The sequence below is a fragment of the Girardinichthys multiradiatus genome, chromosome X, assembly GCF_021462225.1.
Source record: "Girardinichthys multiradiatus isolate DD_20200921_A chromosome X, DD_fGirMul_XY1, whole genome shotgun sequence".
Classification (NCBI taxonomy): Eukaryota; Metazoa; Chordata; class Actinopteri; order Cyprinodontiformes; family Goodeidae; genus Girardinichthys; species Girardinichthys multiradiatus.
Window position 1 is genome coordinate 31,883,107 of NC_061817.1, and position 14,904 is coordinate 31,898,010.

At 42.3% G+C, this 14,904-nt stretch overlaps 1 protein-coding gene across 6 annotated transcripts in view; it reads right to left on the bottom strand.

Moving 5' to 3' along the window:
- The window catches only part of LOC124862361 (alpha-2,8-sialyltransferase 8F-like), a 40,755-nt gene extending 31,605 nt beyond the window's left edge, over nucleotides 1-9,150 (bottom strand). For 2 of the 6 annotated variants that reach the window (XM_047356229.1, XM_047356226.1), the window contains exons 1-3: nucleotides 8,931-9,149; nucleotides 334-396; nucleotides 156-218 (exon numbers count right to left, since the gene is read on the bottom strand). In XM_047356229.1, the coding sequence (XP_047212185.1) occupies nucleotides 156-218; nucleotides 334-396; nucleotides 8,931-9,016 (212 nt within the window). In that variant the 5' untranslated portion in view covers nucleotides 9,017-9,149. Of the gene's footprint in view, nucleotides 1-155; nucleotides 219-333; nucleotides 397-8,930 lie in introns of all 6 variants that reach the window. The other 4 variants (XM_047356230.1, XM_047356228.1, XM_047356227.1 and 1 more) reach the window with 3 other exon arrangements.
- Between the last annotated feature and the right edge of the window lie 5,754 nt (nucleotides 9,151-14,904).

Below are 14,904 nucleotides of genomic sequence, written 5' to 3' on the forward strand. Positions count from 1 at the left end.
TTGATGAAAGGGTGTACTTAAATTCTCTCACATTTACCAAGGGTACTAATGGGTGAGAAGGGTACTGTTTATGTACAACTGTTTGAGGCAAGGTTTTCTGGAAACAAAAGAAAATGTAAAACTACTAACACAAATCTTTGAGGGGACTTTCTTACTTGACTTTTTGATTTTCTTGTGTCCGGGAGGCAGAGCAGAGTTCTATTATGTGTTTTTCCTCCCTGTGGTACAAAGTACATCCGTACATGCAGTAAAATATGTTATACTGACATGACCTTGGATTATAACAGGAACAAACAAGCCATGAAACGATTAGCTTAAACAATGTGTTCTCACCTGCAATCTGTACATGAGTCACTGCTTTTAATTTCAGGATCTTTTTTCAGAGGTCGGTGCCAGCTGTATATAAATGGGAAAAAAAGAATTTAAAGTTTTCCAAATATAAATAAAAGTTTCTACTTTGAACAGTTTCACTCTGAAAATCTGTTATTTTCATATGCTGAAAACCAGGGGACCAAAAAAGAAAAAAATACAACGGGCCTGGCATTTAATACCAGACCGGCCCATAACATTCAATAACGCACACCTTTTCGGCCGTTACAATGTGTATACCAACTGTAGAACTCTTTAAAACTGCACACCTTAATCCATGCAGTTAGTTAATGGGAATAAGTAAGAGCGGACACATTAAATACTTCCAAGTGTAATTTATTAACACTACAAAAAGGTATAATCCAACACCTTATCACAGTAATGAATTTTAAAGCAGCGTTCATCATATTGGGTGTTGCTATGTGTTTCAGGGAGGAAAAAAAGAGAAGGAACAGAGATGAGAAATAATGGATCAGATGCTAACTTTTCCAAGAGTAGTACTCAATGAATTGTGAACCTACACAGTCAAAAAGGAGAAATGTAGCTAAATTGCTAATGAACTTTGAACTCCTGAACTCTGTATACAGGTCCTTCTCAAAAAATTAGCATATTGTGATAAAGTTCATAATTTTCCATAATGTCATGATGAAAATTTAACATTCATATATTTTAGATTCATTGCACACTAACTGAAATATTTCAGGTCTTTCATTGTCTTAATACGGATGATTTTGGCATACAGCTCATGAAAACCCAAAATTCCTATCTCACAAAATTAGCATATCATTAAAAGGCTCTCTAAACGAGCTATGAACCTAATCATCTGAATCAACGAGTTAACTCTAAACACCTGCAAAAGATTCCTGAGGCCTTTAAAACTCCCAGCCTGGTTCATCACTCCAAACCCCAATCATGGGTAAGACTGCCGACCTGACTGCTGTCCAGAAGGCCACTATTGACACCCTCAAGCAAGAGGGTAAGACACAGAAAGAAATTTCTGAACGAATAGGCTGTTCCCAGAGTGCTGTATCAAGGCACCTCAGTGGGAAGTCTGTGGGAAGGAAAAAGTGTGGCAGAAAACGCTGCATAACGAGAAGAGGTGACCGGACCCTGAGGAAGATTGTGGAGAAGGGCCGATTCCAGACCTTGGGGGACCTGCGGAACCAGTGGACTGAGTCTGGAGTAGAAACATCCAGAGCCACCGTGCACAGGCGTGTGCAGGAAATGGGCTACAGGTGCCACATTCCCCAGTCCTGGGTTACAGAGAAGCAGCACTGGACTGTTGCTCATTGGTCCAAAGTACTTTTTTCGGATGAAAGCAAATTCTGCATGTCATTCGGAAATCAAGGTGCCAGAGTCTGGAGGAAGACTGGGGAGAAGGAAATGCCAAAATGCCAGAAGTCCAGTGTCAAGTACCCACAGTCAGTGATGGTCTGGGGTGCCATGTCAGCTGCTGGTGTTGGTCCACTGTGTTTTATCAAGGGCAGGGTCAATGCAGCTAGCTATCAGGAGATTTTGGAGCACTTCTTGCTTCCATATGCTGAAAAGCTTTATGGAGATGAAGATTTCATTTTTCAGCACGACCTGGCACCTGCTCACAGTACCAAAACCACTGGTAAATGGTTTACTGACCATGGTATCACTGTGCTCAATTGGCCTGCCAACTCTCCTGACCTGAACCCCATAGAGAATCTGTGGGATATTGTGAAGAGAACGTTGAGAGACTCAAGACCCAACACTCTGGATGAGCTAAAGGCCGCTATCGAAGCATCCTGGGCCTCCATAAGACCTCAGTGCCACAGGCTGATTGCCTCCATGCCACGCCGCATTGAAGCAGTCATTTCTGCAAAAGGATTCCCGACCAAGTATTAAGTGCATAACTGTACATGATTATTTGAAGGTTGACGTTTTTTTGTATTAAAAACACTTTTCTTTTATTGGTCGGATGAAATATGCTAATTTTGTGAGATAGGAATTTTGGGTTTTCATGAGCTGTATGCAAAAATCATCTGTATTAAGACAATAAAATACCTGAAATATTTCAGTTAGTGTGCAATGAATCTAACATATATGAATGTAAAATTTTCATAATGACATTATGGAAAATAATGAACTTTATCACAATATGCTAATATTTTGAGAAGGACCTGTATGTACATTTGTGTGTGTGTGTGTGTGAGAGAGAGAGAGAGAGAGAGAGAGACTGATTTAAATATTGGCCAATCATTAAGATTAATATAGCATTGCAGAAACGTAAAACTTAAGAAGGACGATGTCTCTCGTGTCTCTCCTCAGTTGTTTTTTTGCATAAGGATGCAGTCAGGTCCAGAATGATTGGATTCTGTGATAAACAGACGCACAACTGCATTAACATAGCACTGGCAATGAACCAAATAATGTCACATTAAAAAGTGTGATTTTCTTTCATTGTAGTCTACATTCGCTTTAGCAGCCTAGGCTGCAGAAAGATTGCCGCAAACTTCAGGCCTAAAAAGTAGCTTTGCCTCGGCCAACTAGTTAAACAATTCTTGGCTCAATAAAATCGGAATGCTTCATGCTGACTCACTTTCATGTTGGTGAGTGGTGGCTTTAAATTTACAAATACACCTAGAACTATTGTTCTAGATAGCCTACTACTCACCCCACAAACAATAAAAGATATTACATTTCTTTAATATTGTCTAAATAATTTTTTTTCTCAAATCATATTTCAGAAAAGTCAGAAACTAAAATGTAAAATTACAGGCTGAATTACCAGAATTACAATAGCTGAAAAGCGTAAATGCTAATGCCGTTATGTGCTGGATGACATTTCTTAACATTCATAAGGAAGGTATATAATAAACCTACTTATCAATTAACAGAAGACTTCAGTTAAAACAGAAGGTGAGGTGGCGGTGTTCTACTTCCTGATGATAAAGTGCAGAATTTGGTTATTTGTAAAAATTCTGTGGGGTCATGATAACTCACAGCACCGCAGTTATATAAATAAACATTGCATTTAAATATTTGGACTCCGGGAGAGCTTCGACCAGATCCCGGGGGATGTTGGAGACATAGAGTCCAAGTGGACCATGTTCTCCGCATCTATTGTCGATGCTGCTGCCCATAGCTGCGGCCGTAAGGTCTGCGGTGCCTGTCGCGGCGGCAATCCCAGAACCCGGTGGGGGACACCGGCAGTAAGGGATGCTGTGAAACTGAAGAAGGAGTCCTATCGGCTGTGGTTGTCTTGTAGGACTCCTGAGGTGGCTGACGGGTACCGTGAGGCCAAGCGTGCTGCGGCCCGGGCTGTGGCAGAGGCAAAAACTCGGGCCTGGGAGGAGTTCCGTGAGGCCATGGAGAAGGACTACCGGTTGGCCTCGAAGCGATTCTGGCAAACCGTCCGGCGCCTCAGGAGGGGGAAGCAGTGCTTCGCCAACACTGTTTATAGTGGGGGTGGGAGACTGCAGACCTCGACTGCAGTCTCCCGGGTGGTGGAAGGAGTACTTCGAGGATCTCCTCAATCCTGCCATCACGCATTCCGTGGTGGAAACAGAGGATGGGGACTCAGGGTTAGACTCTTTCATCACCCAGGCTGAAGTCACCGAGGTGGTTAAAAAGCTCCGCGGTGGCAAGGCTTCGGGGGTGGATGAGATCCGCCCTGAGTACCTCAAGTCTCTGGATGTCGTAGGGCTGTCATGGTTGACACACCTCTTCAACATTGCGTGGCGGTCAGGGACAGTGCCTCTGGACTTCATAAGAAGGGGGACCGGAGGGTGTGTCCAACTACAGGGGGATCACACTCCTCAGCCTCCCTGGTAAGGCCTACGCCAGGGTATTGGAGAGGAGAGTCCGACCGATAGTCGAACCTCGGCTTCAGGAGGAGCAGTGTGGTTTTCGTCCCGGCCGTGGAACACTGGACCAGCTCTATACCCTCTACAGGGTGCTCGAGGGTTCATGGGAGTTTGCCCAACCGGTTCACATGTGTTTTGTGGACCTGGAGAAGGCATTCGACTGTGTCCCTCATGATGCCCTGTGGGGGGTGCTCCAGGAGTATGGAATCGGGGGCCCTTTATTAGGGGCCATCCGGTCCCTGTACGAGCGGAGCAGGAGTTTGGTCCGCATTGCCGGCAATAAGTCGGACCTGTTCCCGGTGCATGTTGGACTCCGGCAGGGCTGCCCTTTGTCACCGGTCCTGTTCATAACTTTTATGGACAGGATTTCTAGATGCAGCCAAGGGCCGGAGGGGGTCTGGTTTGGGGACCAGTGGAGTTCGTCTCTTCTTTTTGCAGATGACGTGGTCCTGCTGGCCCCCTCTAGCCAAGACCTACAGCATGCGCTGTGGCGGTTCGCAGCCGAGTGTGAAGCGGCTGGGATGAGGATCAGCTCCTCCAAGTCCGAGGCCATGGTACTCGACCGGAAAAGGGTGGCTTGTCCTCTTCAGGTTGGAGGGGAGTTCCTGCCTCAAGTGGAGGAGTTTAAGTATCTCGGGGTCTTGTTCACGAGAGAGGGAAGAATGAAGCGGGAGATCGACAGACGGATCGGTGCGGCTGCCGCAGTAATGGGGGTAATGTTCCGGTCCGTTGTGGTGAACCTGTTTGCCATGGGAGACCCTACCAGGGGCATTTAGGCCCCAGACAACATAGCCTCTAGGATCATTTGAGCACTCAAACCCCTCCACCACGTTAAGGTGACGGTTCAAACTTCATAACATGAAAACCTTTAGATCATTTCATCCTAAACCAATCTGTTAATCTGCCCAAAACCCAACCTCTGACCCTGTTGAGTGAATGTTGTCCAAGGGCGAAGTTTGAAGAAGATATCCGTCGTGAACAAAGAGTTAGCTTCCCGCTAACTTCTTCAGTTTCTTCCGATCCGAAGGTGCGTTTGTTCTGTGAACAAAGGTTAGCTTCCCGCTAACTTCCTCAGTTTCTCCCGATCAGAAGGTGACCAGCTGTTCGTTACCGTAAACACGATTGCGGCCGTCGTCTTTCCTCCAGACTCGGCTTGTCGAAACAGCTTCTCCACCGGCTTCTCTCGAAACACCGTTTGCTTCTGTGGGGCCTCGAAGAGAAAATGTAAGCAACTCTTACACCTTAATTTCCCCGTTCATGAATGAAAATACCGGATACACAGACAGTATTTCATTCTACTTAACTTTTGCAAATGATCGGTCCTTGGATCCAGTTGAATTTATGTCTTTTTGCCAGCAAAAGACATTCAGCGTGCTTTGTTCCCTCCTGACCGGTCCCTCTGGAAGAGAAAGACTTGTGGAAAGGTAGGGCTTTTATTTGGGTATTGGCGCCACAGGAAGTCCGCAGTTACCCCCTTTCCTGGCTGTGCTGGAAGAAGGTTAATGCACTTTATTTTGAAAGGTTCCAGGAAAGTATGTACCGGAGTTTTAGTGTTGAAAACCCATGGCTCTGTGGTCCCAACAGCTGCACTACCTGAGCCACTTGTGTGGGTTGTAGAGTCCGTCTCATGCTACCACGAGTGTGAAATCACCACCAACATTCAAAAGTGACCAAAACATCAGCCAGAAAGCAGAGGTACTGAGAAGTGGTCTGTGGTCCCCACCTGCAGAACCACTCCTTTATTGAGTGTGTCTTGCTAATCACCAAAGATTTCCCCGTTGTTTATTCCATTTGCGCAACAGCATGTGAAATTGATTGTCTGAACAGGGTTACAATAGGGAAGATGGCTCATTTAAGAGCAGCCGAGGAGCCAACCGGACAGTGGGATCCTGGTGGGTGTGTGCATGGAACAGGTGGGAGAAAAGCAGCTTAACCCAGGCTGAAGTTAGCCAGAAAAATTGAATGCTGACTCAGAATGGAATAATTATAAGCTACAGTTAATCACTTATTCACCCAGCAAGACATGAACTGGATGTTTACTCTAATGAGCATCATCAGGATCATAATGAGGAACAGAGAGTAGAAGGACCATCATCTGAGCTACAGTTAAAGTTACATGGCCTGCCGGTGATAGGAAACAGCAGAAACCCTCTCTTTGAGCTTCTAGCAGCAGCGTTCTGGACCAGTTGGAGCCGATTGAAAGAACCCTATTTTTTTCCATCATGCAGTGCATTGCAATAGTCAATGCACCTTTGCTGATGAAAACATGCATAGACTCTTGTGAGGTCCTTTTGAACATTATTCTCAAATTCCAGCTCTGGGTTGTTTAAAGGTGGATTAATAAGAAATAAATCAAAGCATTTAATCACAGGTGGAACATTAATAAGATAACTGTTTTACATCTCTGAATAATACAATAAATATGTAATATTAACTAAACTAATTAAACAAGGATACAGTTTTACTCAAGATAATACATATATGCAGTTTTATGTACACTGTAATACTAGTGTATTAGTGTAATATTAGTACTGATAACAGGACAAAAGATGAGAGTCCAAGAAAGGTCCAGGATGAGGCTCTATGTTATATTTTAAACAACTTTTTTCTCTACAGAAAGTTTTAGATAGTAAAGACTCACATGCTCAAAAATTAAAATAAAGAAATGTGTTTTTAGGATGTTACCATTTGACTAAGATTTAAGAAAATCAACTTTTTTCCAGTTTCCGTTTTTGAAATGTAAGAAATTAAGACCATGGAGCTTCAGGAGTGATACAGTGTGATGACAGTAAAAATTTAAAAGGTAATTTAGCCGATGCGAAAAGAAGCCCATTTATTTGACCCACAGTAAACAGTTTCTCTCAGCTCAAGAATTACTTTTGTCAGACTGAGCAGAAATTCAGTTTAAGTTTTTATTTATTACATTAAGTTTTTTCTAAATATCACAACATCTGTCAACATCTGCTTCAGCAAAATGTTTTTCTCATTTACCCTGGACTCCATTTCTCTTTATCCTTCACTTCAACTACTAACAACAAAAAAAAGAAAACTAGGTAAAATTATTGTAAAAGTTTTGTTTGATTCACAATAATTTCTATTCAATGAAAACCCAGCCAAGGCAAAAACTAGTACATGTACTATGTTTTTCTAACTTAAAATTACTTATAAACTGGGCCACTGTTTTATGAAAACTAAACTATTTAGGGTCCTAAGCTAAAGTCCCTAGTGTTTCAAGACTAATTATGTCCCTGGTGGTACCTTTATTTTATAATTTAATTTGTTCTGAGATAGAGTTCTAAACTGGAATTATTCATATGTTCATATGAGTGTGCCTATTATGTGAATTGAAATACAATTAATCTGTTCCACACCCCCCAAAACACCATGATGCAGCATTCATGAATATAATGTTGCTCTAAAAATATAAAAAATTTGGTACTGTGTAAGAAAATAAAATCCTAAAAATAAGCCTTTTATTACTTGTTGAACTGATGTGGAACAGAGAAGGTGCAGAGTAAATATAAAGAAAACAGGAAGGTTAAGTAAATCACAGTAAAAGCATTGCTGTGTTTCTATTACAGGAACCCCAAATTAACCTGACTCAATTTACATAAGAGAATGATTCATTAAATAAATAAATAGGCAGATCGCTTAATCCCCACAATGTTAGACCCAAAGTTAAGTCCTTGGGTACAACACAAAGTATTAACCTTTTTTTAACCACATTTTTTGCTTTTTAAAATTTTTTTATTTATTTAATGGTAAGACGACCACAAAGTTTCAACAACTTTTACTCAAAAGCAGACTTGGGCACACTTATTTAATAAACCTGGCTGGATACAGCAAGCGTGAGGGACCCATATTCCGTTTTTATTGCTAACCACAGAAAAAACCTTTTTCTAGACTAACAAAGAAGAAAACAGTTGGCCCCCACAAAATTAGAAAGATTTATGATTATTTTTTGTACGGCAAAAGTGTGACACCTTTTTATGTTTCCAATCTACAATCATTTTTAGATCCCTTCTCTCTAAAAATAAGAACTTTTTTTTCATTCAACATATTTAATATGTAGTTGTTTAAAAAAAAATAAAACAAGGACCATTTTTGCATCTTAAATTTAAAGAATTTTTATATTTTCCCGTGGCCTGCGATTGCTTTCAACTTGCTGATTTAAGGTCACGTGGAAAATAGTTTGGACGCCACTGCTATAAACCTTTACCAAGTGTAACACTCTGTTAGATATACATATAGAATAGCCAGTGAATCATTTTATTGCTTAATATTTGTAGAATATTAAGCTACTAATTTAGAAAAAACTATATATATGTTTTTCTGTTTTTGTGTTAAGGTTAACAGCAGTTAGTCATAAAACACCCGAATATATTTCTATTAAAACTGCAGGAGATGGATTTACTCTCTTTCATAGACAACAGAAAAAAACGGTTGAGCAAAATAGTAACTATCTGATGCTTTCACAGAAACCAGATACTATGTTTTCTGTAAGATTGCGTCAATGTTTTTTTTTTCTTTTAACTCAGTAGACAACATAATTGTAGAAAATACCAATGAATCACTTCACAGAAATAAAGCCATGTTTCTCTTGTTTTCTCTTCTCATTATATCACTAGCATGCCTTTGATTCTATATGACCTAACGGACCCTCAACACCAAACAAACTCATAAGTTCCTCATTCTTGTTTGTACTGCTTAGGCAGAAAAGAAACTTACTTGTTGTTGAATGTATACCAGATGAAAGTGGTCAGCAGACTCCCCAAAATGAGGAGACTGAAATACAGGAAGCGCTGTCCCCTCATACCTTCCCCCTCTGGCTGACCCCTGTTAGGTTTTGCTGTTTTTTCTTTTAACGACCTTTACTCGTTGTCTGCTGTCAGTAAATCCTGCTATCAGAGACCCTGATCTTCCTGGGACTGCTCTCTGAACACACAGATCTGAATGTGCTACATGTTAAACATTGCCTGCTCCTTCAACGCTTCAAGCAATAAAATTGTTACAACACTCAAGAAGCCATTTTTGTTCTTTCTACCAGTTTTGTTGGCTCTGTAAAAGCTTTATACAAAAGGCTTTTATAGGTTAAAATAAAAAATACTAAAAAACAACGGACACGGAAAAATGACAGTATACTGTGTATAGTTAGTTATTACCGATCAGTTGCATTATAAACAGGTGTACTGACTATATGTGATAATTATTTCAGAATTTGTTGTGGAAAGACTATTTGCTTTAATGCATTAAACTGTGGTTGTTTTGACATCAACTATCAATTAAAGTGACTTGTCTTTTTTAAAGTGGTAATAACTGGTATCGTTGCAGGCATTATCTTGGTTTACTGTCTGTGAATTTCAAACCTGAGAACCTTCTCCAAACCAGATGCTCCCTTTAAACAAAAGCCATCTTGACTAAAGATGACTCGGTTAATGAAGGAACTGTTTCCCCCTGCTTTTTAACTTTGATCTGGTTGTTTTATTTTGCTTTATGGTGTCATTTTATTTGCAATAGATCTGACCCACATACAGAGAACACTCCGGAGAACAGAATATGTAAAGGATGTTTATTTTGACAAAGATAATCTGGAACGGATGATTTTGGATACGTGGATGTAGGATGAATGCGAAGACTAGCAGGTAACCGAAGGCGAACAGCAGAGGGACTAATCACAGACTCAATCTCATAGGGACCGATGAAACGAGGCGAAAGCTTCCTAGACATGGGTTTAAGGGGTATATCACATGTTGACAACCATACCTTCTGTCCAGGCTGGTATTCAGGTGCAGGCCTGCGTTTCGGGTCAGCGAAACGTTTGTTTTTGTCAGCAGTGTGGTGCAAGGTTTGGATAGTCGAGTTCCAGATGGATGTGCAGCGGCGGACGTGTTGGTGGACTGATGAAACCGTGATATCCTTTTCGTCGGCAGCAAGCAGGGGTGGCTGATAACCAAGGGAAGCTTCAAAAGGTGAACGTCCAGTAGCTGAAGAAACGTGTGGATTTAATGCATACTCAACCCAAGGTAGGTATAAGCACCAATCTGAGGGGTTTGTGGATGTGAGACATCGTAAGGTGGATTCCAGTTGCTGATTTAATCTTTCAGTTTGACCATTAGACTGAGGGTGATAACCTGAGGTCAATGAAACCTTAGCTCCTAGAGCTAAACAAAACTGTTTCCAAACCTGCGAGATGTGGGCCTTGGTCGGATAAAATGTCCTGAGGGATACCATGAAGACGAAACAAATGTTTAGTGAGTAGTTTGGCTGTCTGTAGGGTTGACGGGAGCTTCCTGAGGGGAATGAGATGACACACCTTAGAAAAACAATCCACAATTGTGAGAACTGTTGTCATACCTGAGGAAAGGGGGAGTCCAGTGACGAAATCCAATGCTATGTGAGACCAAGGTCGATTTGGGATGCTGAGGGGTAGGAGAAAACCTGCGGGTGACTGGTTACTGGACTTATTTCTGGCACAAATTGCACAAGCCTGCACAAACTCTTTCACATCTTTATGCAGCGAGGGCCACCAAAACCTCCTTTGAACTAGAGTAATAGTTCTACTAACACCAGGATGGGCAGAAAATTTTACTGTGTGCAACCAATCGATTAGTCGGGAACGTACTTTAGATGGAACATAGATGCGGTTTGGTGGTCCATTGCCAGGGTCAGGTTCTTGTTGTTGGGCCCTAAGAACAGTGTCCTCCATCTCCCACCTTATTGCTCCCATCGTCCTACTGGGTGGCAGGATGGGAGCTGGTTCCTTCACGGAATCATCAGTGGCAAACTGTCTGGAGAGGGCATCCGGCTTAGTGTTCTTAGGTCTGGGTCTGAAAGAATGCATAAGTCAAAACGAGAGAAAAATAAAGACCACCGAGACTGGCGTGGGTTAAGTCTTTTAGCTGACTGGAGGTAGGCCAAGTTCTTATGATCAGTCCAGACTTGGATGGGATGCTCAGCACGCTCAAGCCAGTGGCGCCACTCCTCAAGGGCCAGTTTAATTCCTAGCTGTTCTGTCACCCGCGTCATAGTTTCTCTCTGTATTACTGACAAAAACAAAAAGCACAAGGATGAAGTCTCCCTCTTCTGAGTTCTGTGAGAACACTGCCCCAACTCCAATGTCAGAGGCGTCGACCTCCAGGATGAACTGTCTTGAGGAATCCGGATGGACTAAGATGGGGGCTTGAGAGAACTTTTCTTTGAGAGTTTGGAAAGCTGCCTCGGCTTCAGAGGACCAGGAAAATGAAGACTTAGAGGAAGGTAGTGCAGTCAGAGGTACAGCAATGAGACTATAATCCTTAATGAAAGGTCGGTAAAAATTTGCAAAACCCAAAAAACGCTGTAATGATTTGCGAGAGTCAGGCTCCGGCCATTCCAGTACTGCCTTTATTTTCTCTGGATCAGAACGTACCTGTCCACCCTCAAGGATGTAGCCCAGAAATGTGATGGAAGACTGATGAAACTCACACTTCTCGGCTTTAACAAACAAGCGGTTCTCCAAAAGGCACTGCAGTACTAGTCAAACGTTCCTACGGTGCTCCTGAACGTCCTTCGAGTAGATCAATAAGTCATCCAAGTATACGAAAACAAAAATGTTCAAAAGGTCTCTGAGCACGTCATTGACTAAAGCCTGGAGCACAGCAGGAGCCTTACATAGTCCAAAGGGCATGACCAAGTATTCAAAATGGCCTAACGGTGTCTTGAAAGCCGTCTTTCACTCATCCCCCTGGCGGATCCTAAACAGATGGTAAGCATTACGGAGATCTAATTTAGAGAATATAGTGGCACCATAAATCGGTTCGAAAGCTGAGGTGAGGAGAGGAAGTGGGTACTTATTCTTAACAGTGATTTGGTTTAAACCCCTATAATCAATGCAAGGACGTAAAGAACCGTCCTTCCCAATAAAAAGCGTGCCCCAAGTGGTGAGGATGAGGGCCGAATAATACCTGCAGACAAGGAGTCATTTATATAGTTCCCCATAGACTTTTGCTCTGGACGGGAGATGTTATAAAGTCTGCTAGTGGGCAGAGGCGCACCAGGAAGAAGGTTGATCGCGCAATCATAGGGTCTGTGAGGTGGTAGGGACAGGGCCTTATTTTTACTAAAGACTCCCTTAAGATCATGTTATTCAAGGAGTACATGAGTAAGATCAATTACCTCGTCCTCTTTCTTAGCTTCTTTAGGTTGACTAGGGGAAAAGGCGGATTGGAGACAAGATGAGTGACGATTAGTGGACCAGGACTCAATTTGACACGTAGACCAATCTAAATGCGGATTATGTTCTTGCAACCAGGGGAAACCTAAGACTAATGAGCCTTGAGATACAGGATGCACAAAAAAAGATGTCTTCTCTCTATGATTGCGTGACAATAAAAGTTCTACTGGTTTGAGTTTTTTGCTGCAACTTCTTAACGTCAGACTAGAACAGAATGTGGGGAATCAAGTAATTCAACTTCTATACCTGCCTGATTTACCAACTCTGAATCTATTAAATTCTGCTCACAGCCAGAATCTATCAATGCCGATAAGGTCATGGTATGCTGGTTCACTATGATAGTAGCAGGTAAGCTAAATTTGGGGGCTTTCCAAATCTGAGCGTGGTTCACCAACCCCCCCTTCAAAGCCGGTGGACCCTGTCTTTTAATGGCCCGGGGCAGACAGGACAAGTTGCTACAAAATGATCAGAAGAACCAAAGTAAAAACACTGTTTGGACAATCTGCGTCTCTGTTTCTCTTCTGAAGAAAGACGAGTGCGTCCCACCAGCATGGGTTCAGGTTCAGGAACTGGTTGCCGAGGTGGACACGGAACATTGGGTGGAAAATTACTCTTTAGCTGATGTTTGTAATTGGACCTTTCTGCTCTGGCTCTCCTTCTCTCTCTGATTCTGTTGTCAACTCTGGTAGCTAAGGAAATAACTTCATCTAAGGGGGTTCATCAATCATGGCTAACTCATCCTTTAGTGAATCATCTAATGCGTGCAAAAAGATAGTTTTTAAAGCTTCATTATTCCAGCCCGAGGTAGCTGCTAACGTACGAAATTCGATAGAAAACTGAGTAATGGGTCTATGACATTGTTTTAAGCTCCTCAACTGTCAGCCAGCACTAGATTTGTCTAACACAGGGGAAAAGGTCCTTTTAAACTCCTTAACAAAATCTTCAAAAGTACAACCAAATTCTCTGCAATCAGGAAACCGGGCCTCAGCCCACTGTAAAGCCTTGCCTGTCAATAATCCAATAACATAAGAAATCCAGGGAGCACTGGAGCAAGAGCCCCCCACAATTGCCCACCTCACCAGAAAACCTTTCAGGATTAGGGGAAGTGACGTCATGAGAATGAGGTAGCTGTTGGGATACCGGTAATGCAGTCTACAGGTGTGGTGGACTGAGTACCTAAGGTCTGTTGCAACATGGAAGCAATTTGCTCTAGCTGTTGGCTAGTCTGGCGTTGTTGCTCTGAAAGGGAACAGAGAGAAGAGTTACGGAAGTGGATTTGATTTGCATGTTCAGAGAGAGTTCTACGGAGTGCTTCTGCTGGGTCTTGTTGGCCAGTGTTCTGTCATTTTGTTTGCAATAGATCTGACCCACATACAGAAAACACTCCGGAGAACAGAATATGTAAAGGATGTTTATTGTGACAAAGATAATCTGGAACAGATGCTTTTCCAACTATATGGGAAGAAGGGAAGAGACCTGGTGAAAATAGGGAACTGAATGATATCGAACTAAGAACAATGAATTAATGCAATCAAGAGAACAGCTTATTAAATAGTTGTGGTCAGGTCACCAGGGGAAGAGGCATTCAGGATCCAGGTTTGTCGAAGGTTCTTAGGTGCTGTTCAGTGTGAGCTCGGAACAAACAGGAATGAGTTCGGTGTGCAGATGTTCACGTTGGAGGGCGGACAGGGTACGCTTACGGTTCGGTCCAGGAGGCGAAGGTAGCAGGAAAACTGCCAGCTAGATGCGAATCCAAAAGAAGACGGTAGATAGGAGATGAAATCCTCAGAACGTAGATAGTCTTGAACATCCAGAAAGAGCTCCGGACACGTAGTCAGTATTCAGTGACATAAATACTGGGTTCAGGTTTACTTAGCCTGCGAAGGAGCATAAACAAAGTTACACGAGGTCGATGATCAAAGCATAGACTTGTGTTTGGCTTGAGCTTGTTACCAATGTGGGCAAAACACTCTGGCATCGAAGTGCTGGCAGCCTCCTGCTTAAGTACTTCTCAAAGTAATCAGTGGAATAAGTCACACCTGTCACCCAGCACACCTGAGAACTCCAGCACCGTCTGAAAACACTAAACACATGTAGCAAGCACAAAACACAAACACAACTCAGATCCTGACATATGGTGCATGTAGTTAGCTAGAAAGTTGATCAGTTTTGTGTTTATTGATTGAAGGTTTGTCCAACGCAGAAGAGCATTATTTGTAAAGATACAAAGTTCATCTCTCTGCACTCAACACATTGCTCCATCATGCGGCTTTAATAGTCTTTAAAACCTATCTTGCAGAGTCATCATTTTCTTTGTTTACCATCATCTGGCTAATAAAAACCTTTCTCTCAAAACACTTAGACGATTAAAACAAAGTTAGAGAAAGGGAAATATTGGTAAAGATAAAAACCTATGGTGACATTTACAGAGCAGTATAATAAAAATTTTACTATTGCCTTTATTCCTGCTCTAGATTCACAAAGCAGCAC